Source organism: Lepidochelys kempii, chromosome 23, assembly GCF_965140265.1.
Source record: "Lepidochelys kempii isolate rLepKem1 chromosome 23, rLepKem1.hap2, whole genome shotgun sequence".
NCBI lineage: Eukaryota > Metazoa > Chordata > Testudines > Cheloniidae > Lepidochelys > Lepidochelys kempii.
The window spans coordinates 4,232,687-4,243,004 of NC_133278.1; the positions used below are offsets into that span (position 1 = coordinate 4,232,687).

Sequence of the window (10,318 nt, forward strand, 5' to 3'; positions counted from 1 at the left end):
TGCATCTCCATCGAAACATCCCAGGGCAGAGATTTGTGTTCACGGTCAGACCCCAGTGTGTCTCTGCTTCCAGGTGAAGAAGATCGCTGCTGAGTACTACGACCATCTGCCCTACCACACCTCCTGGGTCTGCGTCCTCTGGGACTTTGTCTTCTGCGAGTCGCTGGGGCCCTTCGCCCGCGTGAAGAGGAAGTACAAAGTGGCCAAGGCGGAGTGAAACAAGAGGGTTACCCAACAGAGCTCCCCGCTCTCCAGCCTCTCAGGGGACGGGGGGAGGTTTGACATCAGGGGAGTTATTTATACCTGTTGCCTAATACCAGACGTGTACACGCTTCATTTAAGGGTCAAATATTGTCAGAGACTCCACTGACCGAGACATGAGTCATTAGGCAGCCTGATCGGGCCATGGGAGCACTCCTCCTGGCCGCTCGGCTGGTGTACAACTACCCCAGACCACCCACGCCCCTCCCAGCAACCAACACAGGGGGTGCGGCCAGTGGTACTGGGACATGGCTGAGAAGGGGGTGTAGCTAGGGCATCTCCTGGGATCACCAGCTGCTGCTAACAGACAGTGTAGATTAGAGCAGCCTTCAGGCTATTCTGTGCCAGGGACTAGCTTGGCATCCCGATGGCTTTCCTGCCACCTTCATTCCCCCCACACCCCAGACTTCTTATCAAATGGTCCCCAGCCAATTTGGAGCATTGGCTGGTATTTGTACATAGGTATTACTAAGGGCCACCAAAGATACCTCGAATCTAGGCTGCAGCATTACAGGCCTGATTCCCCGCTCCCTCAAAGTGGTGTGAATCTGGAGTGACCCCATTGAAATCAGTGGCATTGAACAAGCATAAATCCATGGGAGTCAGTGGGGCTGATTCATGCCTCCCTCACCCTGCTCTAGACCAGGAGCAACTGCCCTAGTACGGATGTAAAGGAAACAAGAATCGGGCCCCTTATAAAATTTGAACTGTAATAAGTGAATACCCAGATCTGCAAGAAAGGACCAGGCATACATAATGCAAAGAGACAGCCCTACTTAATTAGTCATGTTCCTTATATTAAAAGTAACACGAGGAGAAGCTTCGGTTGGATCAGTGCCTTTTTTAGCTCCTTTGATGGAAAAAAGAGACTGAAAATATACATATATTTTTTTAAACCATCAGAATGTCAACTCTGGCTTGGTTTCTGCTGGAGAGCTGCTTGGAGGTCTCCAAGGTGTCGCTTGAAACCACTCCTGGAAAGGAAAGGGAGAGGCTGGCAGTTTAACAAAGAGAGCTCACCTCCCACCTGTTTGTGGGGTGCTTGAGTTTGTTGGTGTCACTGGGGATCTGGCCCTGGATATCTGCAAACCTTTGGTCCATACCTGTCTTGCATTATCTCTGCGTGTTTGCGGTGGTGGGATCATTTGCTTACAAGTGACAGGTGGGGTTTTGAAAGTGTAAATTAAAGTTGGAGTTGTCAGATCTTACTGTGAAAGGGCGGGGGTAAAGATTTGATGTGGGAGCTGGGTTTTGTTAAAAATAATAATGTCTTATTTTATAGGGTCTTTCATTCTTAAGGATCCCAAGGACTTTACGTAATCTGGAGAAATCGTGTCTTTTGGTGCTGAGGCGTAGTGGCTGTTTCGTAGCGCAAAGCTCCAGACTTCAGAGCGGGTCGTAAAGAAGTCCCATCTCTGATTGAGATTGCTGGGCAAGTTTAGAGAGCTGAACAGAATTACAGGAGTGGGAATTTTGCCAGAAGCCTGAGCCTCTTGGGGGAGGGGAAGCGCCCTGGCATTTTTAATGATCACAAATTAGTCAAGACACTGGGTTGACGTGGCAACACAGCGCCCCCTAGTGCCATGCTGGAGCATTGAGGTCAGCACTGGTGCGGGGAGCGCCACCCTGTGAGTCACCCACCCTGCTCCCCGCAGCACAGCGCCCCCTAGTGCCACACTGCTGTCCCTCTCCCTGCAGCACCGTCCCTGGTTGTGTATTTATTTTCCACACAAACCCCTCCAAGTCCTGACCCATCAGCCGCCCTGCCGAGCTTGTGAGATCTCAACGCAGCCATAGCAGCCCGAGTGGGTAGGTCCAGCAGGCCCCCTTCTACCATCTGTCACTCCCCCGGCCCATTTCAGTTCTGGAACGCCCAGCGCTGGTCCTCCCCTCAGTGGCACGGGAGGAGTTCTGCAGATACATCCACGGTTGTCAGCACGCGACAGCAGACGCCCCCTCCAGACCGATCCACGAGCCCCGTCTCTGTCCCCCAACTATCTGCCTTTCCTCCCCCAGTTTGTGTTGGTCTCTCATATTATTTCTCCCTCGGAACAAGAGGGCCATTGACCGGTGTGTTGAACGCTATTCACTGCACTGGAATCACAGCAGGGGCAGGCTGAGTGGTGTTTTAGGCGGTCTGACTATGTGTGTGTGTGTGGTGCCAATCATGGGGCATCGGACAAGGTCTTTAGGTGCTACCTGAATGCATGTAACAATACAACCCGGATTTAAAAGGCTGGCTTTGGGATACCGGTTCGTTTGACTTTACAGAGCCGTGGAATGAACTGGTTGGTGTGTGTCTGTGTGCACGGCCTCTGCTGAACTGAACATAAGACTGGCCAGCCTGGGTCAGAGCAAAGACCCATCTATCCTCCTATTGTCTTCCAACAGCTGGTGCCAGATGCTTTAGAGGGAATGACCAGAACAAGGCAATTATCGAGTGATCCATCCCCTATTGTCCAGTCCCAGCTTCTGGCAGTCAGAGGCTTAGGGACACCCAGAGCATGGGGTTGTGTCCCTGACCATCTAGGCTAATAGCCATTGATGGACCTATGCTCCAGGAACTTCTCTCATTCTTTTTTGGACCCAGTTATATTACTGCCCTTCACAGCATCCCTTGGCAATGAGTCCCCCGGGTTGACTGTGTGTTGGGTGAAGAAATACTTCCTTATGTTTGTGGCACCTTAGAGACTAACCAATTTATTTGAGCATAAGCTTTCGTGAGCTACAGCTCACTTCATCTTGCATCCGATGAAGTGAGCTGTAGCTCACGAAAGCTTATGCTCAAATAAATTGGTTAGTCTCTAAGGTGCCACAAGTCCTCCTTTTCTTTTTGCGAATACAGACTAACACGGCTGTTACTCTGAAACCTTTCCTTATGTTTGTTTTCATCCCGCTGCCTGTTAATTTCATGGGGTGACGCCTGGTTCTTGTCACAGGCGCCGACCTTTCAAACTGCCGGGGGGTGCTCAACCCCAGGTCCTGCCCCCACTCCATCCCTTAATCCAAGGCCCCACCCTCCCTCTTCCCGCCCACTTCCACCCCCTCCCCAGAGCACCGGGTCTCCGCTCCTCCCCCTCTCTGCCAGCCTCCCTGTACGCTGCGAAACAGCTGTTTGTGGAGGGTGGGAGGCGGAAGGCGCTGATCTGCGGGGCCGCCAGTGGGCAGGAGGCACCGGGGGGGAGAACTGGTGGGGGGCTGCTGGTGGGTGTTCCACCCCTACCATTTTCCCCCCATGGGTGCTCCAGCCCCAAAGCACTCACAAAGTCGGCACCTATGTTTCTTGTGTTATGAGAAGGGGTAAATGACACGTCCCTAGTCACTTTCTCCGCACCAGCCCCAATTTTATAGACCTCGCTCCGATCCCGCTTCGGGCATCTCTTTTCCAAGTTGGAAAGTCTCAGGCTTTATAATCTCTCCTCACCTGGAAGCTGTTTCGTGCCCCTCCTCACTTTTGTTGACCTTCTCTGCACTTTTCCCACTTCTAATATATCTTTTGTGAAACGGGGCGACCCAAACAGCATGCTGTAGTCAAGCTGGGGGCGTACCATGGATTGATACCGTGGCGTTACGATATTTACTGCCTTACGATCTTCCCCTTTCCTAAGGGTTCCTAACCTTCTTGTTGCTTTTTTCTGATGGCTGCTGCCCAGCGAGCAGAGGGTTTTTGGAGCACTCGAGCCGCTCAGCCACATTGTTGGTGCTAGCAGCAGTCCCACGCCGTTCAGTGGAGTCCTGGAAGAGGTTGTGGTCAGGCCAGGGGGGACGCTGAAGGATCAGTGCTGCACCCCAAGGGGTTGGGCAACTGGACAGCAGGTTCCAGCTCTCAAGAAGGGGGTGCTAGCCAGAGGGTTTGTGCCCTGAGAATGTGCCTGGGGACCCCAAGACTGGGGCAGTGGCTGGTTCCAGAGACTTAAAAGACGGTCACGGCCATCTAGTGAGTGGCCGAGAGGGGGCGCTCAGTTGGGAGCTGACTCACCTGCTGTATTGCTAATCACAAGGGAGGTTCCCCATCATCATCTCATGTGGCAGGGGACTAGGGTTCTGCCACAGGGAGATGTTAAGTTCTGTCCTTGCTGCTCCTGTGAAGGTCTGAGCCACTCTGTACGTGCAGCACAGAGCCAACTGTGACGTTCCATGGGTTCTTCTCCAGCTCCGAATCAGAAGCCCGGGGGCTATAGTGGGGGACAGAACCACTGCCTCTGAACCTTTCTGTTGGACCAAACCCACCAGCCACCGATTTCACCATCTGGTTTGGACAGAGCTGAAAACTCATGCCCTGAAGCCAGCTGCAGAACCTAATTTGGATGTCGGCAGAGCTTCCTCATTCCCTTGTTACTGATCAGTTCAAATCTCCATCCCCTGCCCCTGCTACCCTCTTCCTCCAAAATGCTGCTGCAAAGAATCAGGGGAAGGGATAACTTTTATGAGTGAATTTCAGTGCCCAGTCAGGAGTGGCAGCCCCTGGGGCCTGGCTCCTGTGCCTATGGAGAAGGTGACTCACTAAGGTAGGCCAAGGAGAAGCAGGACAAACCACATAGAATCATAGGACTGGAAGGGACCTCAAGAGGTTATCTAGACCAGTCCCCTACACTTATGGCTGGACTAAGCATTATCTTCTAGACCATCCCTGACAGGTGTTTGTCCAACCTGCTCTTAAAAATCCCCAATAATGGAGATTCCACAACCTCCCTGGGCAATTTATTCCAGTGCTTAACCACCCTGACAGTTAGGAATTTTCTCCTAATGTCCAACCTAAATCTCCCTTGCTGCAATTTAAGCCCATTGCTTCTTGTCCTAGCCTCAGAGATTAAGAAAAACAAAATTTCCCTCCTCCTTTCAACAACCTTTCATTGAAAACTGTTGTCATGTCCCCTCTCAGTCTTCTCTTCTCCAGCCTAATCGAATCCATTTTTTTCAGTCTTCCCTCATAGCTCATGTTTTCTAGATGTTTAATCATTTTTGTTGCTCTCCTCTGGACTTTCTCCAATTTGTCCACATCCTTCCTGAAATGTGGTGCCCAGAACTGGACACAATCCTGGGCACAATCAGTGCAAAGTAGGGTGGAAGAATTACAACACTCCTGCTAATACATCCCAGAATGATGTTCCCTTTTTGTGCAACAGCGTTACACTGTTGACTCATATTTAGTTTGTGGTCCACTATGACCCCCAGATCCCTTTCTGCAGTGCTCCTTCCGAGGCAGTCATGTCCCATTTCCCACCTACACACCTATGTGTGTGCTATTTAGGGGAGTTGTCTGGGGAGTTGTCCCCATTCAGGCCTGAAAGTGGAGGCACTGCTGGGGCTGGATCCACAGCCATCGGGCAGATCTGCCAGTTGCATGTAGAAGGGCCCCCGGGAGGCGATTGGTGTGGGCTCCTAGACACATCAGATGAAGTCCTAACAGAGGCGAACCATGCGCCCGGCTCTTCACTCGTTAGAATTCAGCGCACAGGGCGGCTGGCTAGGAAGACAATGTTGTTCTCCCGTGACCCTGCTGTCGGGTGACCATTAGCAGAGCCTTTGATTAAGGGGAAGCATCGATGGAAAATAACTCACGCTGGGCACCTGCCAGCTCCCCTCCCTAGCCACTGTCCCTCCTGTGAGTGCTGTCTGAACTCAGCGCCTGATTCTGAGCCCCACAGGGCCCAGCCTGATTCCCCCTCTCCTCCCCCACCCCGTGCCACTCCCCAGGGGTCCATAGCCACTAGCGTGAAGCAGTCTTATCTGTGCTGTGGCTCAGCTCTCTAAAACCACCAGCCTCTGGCAGCAAGAGCCCTGCCCTGCAGGCCTCCACAGGCCCCGCTCAGGCTACGCAGGTAAGCGATAAGCTCATGCCAAAGTCCTCGACCCAGGCCCTGTTCCGCTGAACACGCTCAGAATTCCCAGGAACTGTACAGCACAGTTCTGCTCAACACACAGCCCTGAGCTATAGTGATCAGGAAACTGAGAATAAGTTGATTATCAAAGAATAGACATTCCAGTGCTGGGGGCGGGCGTAAGAATATTGGGACCAAACGGTTACATATCAGAACACGCTTCCTGGAGACAAAGCACCAGACAAGTTCTCTTCCCAGCTAAAGACGCTTGTCTCGCCCAAAGTCGTGTTCAGCCAAGCCTGGTTGAGGTCCCTTTTTCATGAAGCAAACTCGCTGGCCGTTCGCTGCCAAGGGCAAGGATGCCAGGGCGTCCCCTTTGCCCCCCCCCCAAACGTAGCAGAACAAACCTTTGATGTTCACCCCAACATAATGTCGTCGTCCCCCCACGCCGCTATACCTCTTCCTGTTAGCTTCCTTCTGAAGTCCCCGCCAGGTTTCATTAGCATTTCTAATGGGTGCCCAGTGTGAACCAGACAGTGCTCAATTTACACGTAAAGAGATAGATGGATACATGGATCTTGCCTGGAGGACAATCTTCTTTTCCCCTTTCCTGGTGACCCACTCCCAAGCTGTACCTTCAGAACATAGGTTTCAGAGTAACAGCCGTGCTAGTCTGTATTCGCAAAAAGAAAAGGACGACTTGTGGCACCTTAGAGACTAACCAATTTATTTGAGCATAAGCTTTCCGATGAAGTGAGCTGTAGCTCATGAACGCTTATGCTCAAATAAATTGGTTAGTCTCTAAGGTGCCACAAGTACTCCTATTCTCCTGTTGGTAATAGCTTATCTAAAGTGACCACTCTCCTTACAATGTGTATGATAATCAAGGTGGGCCATTTCCAGCACAAATCCAGGGTTTAACAAGAACGTCTGAGGAGGGGGGTGGGGAACACTTCAATCTCTCTAGTCACGCGATTACAGACATGAAAGTTGTGATATTACAACAAAAAAACTTCAAATCCAGACTCCAGTGAGAGACTGCTGAATTGGAATTCATTTGCAAATTGGATACAATTAACTTAGGCTTGAATGGAGACTGGGAGTGGCTAGGTCATTATGCAAGGTAACCTATTTCCCCTTGTTTTTTACTACCCCCCCCCCCAGATGTTCTTGTTAAACCCTGGATTTGTGCTGGAAATGGCCCACCTTGATTATCATACACATTGTAAGGAGAGTGGTCACTTTAGATAAGCTATTAACAGCAGGAGAGTGGGGTGGGGGGAGGTATTTTTTCATGCTTTGTGTGTATAAAAAGATCTTCTACACTTTCCACAGTATGCATCCGATGAAGTGAGCTGTAGCTCACGAAAGCTCATGCTCAAATAAATTGGTTAGTCTCTAAGGTGCCACAAGTCCTCCTTTTCTTTCTTCAGAACATAATTTTCAGTACAGATCCATAACTCCCGTACATACGTTTCACAATGGTAATGACTTTCATTAGAGATCTTAACCTGTCACCCTTTGGGGAAACTAGGATGTAAATACCAGAACCAGGGGATTCCAGTAACCTTTATGCCCTCTGCCAGCCCAGCTGGCATCAAAAGATCCCTGGGTTACACCTCCCCCCACTCCCCTGACATCCCTGCTGCACCAGATCAGTCCAAGGGATAGCTCTATCTCTCCCTGCTACAGTGGATGAGATTAGTGGGCCTTTCTGGCCCCTTACCCCCCTTCTCTGCTGGACCAGAGCACTGGTCTGCCTAGTTTACAGTTAGGGCTCTCTTGGTTCTTGTCACGCAGACAGAAAGCAGAAGGTCAGAGTCCAAAGTGCAGGCAATGCGATGTGTATTGGGGTTAACAAGCATAACCACAGCTCTTTACACCAGCAGAGCTTCCTTTCCCCCCTCGCTCCTGGTACCGCCCCTTACCATGTATGGTCCTACTCCATTTTGGAGGTTCTTGAGTCCGGGGAGTTCAGTATCACCTCTTTTGTACCCCACGGGAAGGGGAAGGAGTGAGGTTGTGTTCCAGCCAGGGTCAACGTTTCTTTGGCTTTTAGTATTTCTTATACCTTCCCCCCTACCCCGATCCCCTTTGGCCCTCTCAGCTGGTTGCTTGACTTTGTCTTGGGAGAGGGGTCGGGGCAGAACTGTCCTTCAATTGTACATTTGTATATTAAACTCCCATCATATCCAGCAACACTTTCACTGTATTTCTTATCTTTTCTCATGGCACTAAACCCCCGATCTGGCTGTGGCAGAAGCAACACTCAGTGTCTTTGTTCCTTGTTCACATATGTCAATAAGACACAAACAATTATATTTTAAAACCCCCAAACTTCACCTGGCAAACAAAACCCAAAATTCTATCTCAGGCAAATAAATAGGCCTAAATACTATATTACCATCACTAGCACTCACTACCCTGCCATAACAGATCACACAGAGAGTTGTGTAGTCTTCTGTTTGCATCCCCTGTCCTGCTGGGTAAACACTAGCGTGTGATCTCTTGTGCCCTGCATCAGACTAATGGCCCATATGTTATAGCACGCGTTAGCTGACGGGGAGCTCAGAGCCCCAGAGGTATTTAGGCACCTAACTCCCACTGGTTTCACCCCAACACAGACAGCCACCCATTCACCCAGCTCTACACCCTCCCATCCATTGGGCGCCTAAATACCTTTGAGGCTCTGGACCTAAATAACTCACCCAAGAGGTCTGTGGAAGAGCTGGGAACAAAACCCAGAGTCTTAGGCCAGCTGTCTAACCACGGGGCCTTCAGGATGAGCGGATGCCCGAAGGGAGGCCCTACAGAAATATAAAATTGTCACTAGTGTAGGATACTTCAAAAGGTGCTGGAAGTAATGTGCAGCTATAACACAGATGCTGTGCATCTGCCCATATCCATGCACTCTGCCTCACAGCCACCCTCCCCAATGCAAAAAGAAAAGGAGTCCTTGTGGCACCTTAGAGACTAACCCATTTATTTGAGCATAAGCTTTTGTGAACTACAGCTCACTTCATCGGATGCATACTGTGGAAAATACAGTGGGGAGATTTGAATTGGAATTAATTTGCAAACTGGATACAATTAACTTAGGCTTGAATAAAGGCTGGGAGTGGATGGGTCATTACACAAAGTAAAACTATTTCCCCATGTTTATTTCCCCCACCCCTGCTGTTCCTCTCACGTTCTTGTCAACTGCTGGAAATGGCCCACCTTGATTATCACTACAAAAGGTTCCCTCCCCGCCCCCCTCCGCTGCTGGTAATAGCTCACCTTAGCTGGTTTCAGAGTAACAGCCGTGTTAGTCTGTATTCACAAAAAGAAAAGGAGTCCTTGTGGCACCTTAGAGACTAACCCATTTATTTGAGCATAAGCTTTCGTGAGCTACAGCTCACTTCACAGTATGCATCCGATGAAGGGAGCTGTAGCTCACGAAAGCTCATGCTCAAATAAATGGGTTAGTCTCTAAGGTGCCACAAGTCCTCCTTTTCTTTTTGCGAATACAGACTAACACGGCTGCTCCTCTGAAACCTCCCTGATGCATATACCCGCACACCCACCCAGGCACCAGGGTGACCAGACAGCATCTGTGAAAAATCGGGATAGGGGGTGGAGGGTAATAGGCTTCTATATAAGAAAAAGCCTCATATATCGGGACTGTCCTTATAAAATCGGGACATCTGGTCGCCCTGCCAGGCACTGATGCCTGCAGCCGTGACTGGGTGCACAAGTCGATGCATGCAAGAACGGGTGGGTGCATGGCTGGGACGGGTGCATGGTAGGGAAGCACCTACTTCCACATGGATGCAGGCACCCGCACATGGAGCCATGCATCCATGCACCTGTCTGCACATGCATCCACACGCACCCTCCCGTCCTCGCTTGCAGCTACCTGGGCATGGACCGACATAACAGAGAACCCGCCCTGCCCCGCCCTCTCCGCCCAGCTGCCCTCACCGTTCTGCGGCCTCAGCCTTCAACCTGCCTCTACATTCCGCACTGCCATTGGCTGAATGGGCCTCCGCCGCACGTAACGCCGCCTTCTATTGGCTGAGGTCAAAGCCGGGCCGCTTGTGAGTTCCATCTGGAGGCGGGGAGAAGGCGGCTCACAACGCGCTTGGATTGGTTGGTCCGGGCGGCGGGGGCGGGCCGCGCCCGGGGCCGACCGCGGTGCGATTGGCCGGCCTGGGCGGGGCGGGCGGCGATTGGCCGGGCGCGCCCGGGGGGCG

The 10,318-nt window shown here is 51.3% G+C and overlaps 1 protein-coding gene across 5 annotated transcripts in view; it reads left to right on the forward strand.

Annotated features, from left to right (window-relative positions):
- Positions 1 to 1,160, forward strand: part of LOC140902350 (sphingolipid delta(4)-desaturase/C4-monooxygenase DES2-like) — a 28,943-nt gene extending 27,783 nt beyond the window's left edge. For all 5 annotated transcript variants that reach the window (XM_073322353.1, XM_073322351.1, XM_073322350.1 and 2 more), the window contains one exon: positions 74 to 1,160. In XM_073322353.1, coding sequence (XP_073178454.1) covers positions 74 to 217 — 144 coding nt within the window. In that variant the 3' untranslated portion in view covers positions 218 to 1,160. The remainder of the gene's footprint in view (positions 1 to 73) is intronic.
- Positions 1,161 to 10,318: the final 9,158 nt, after the last annotated feature.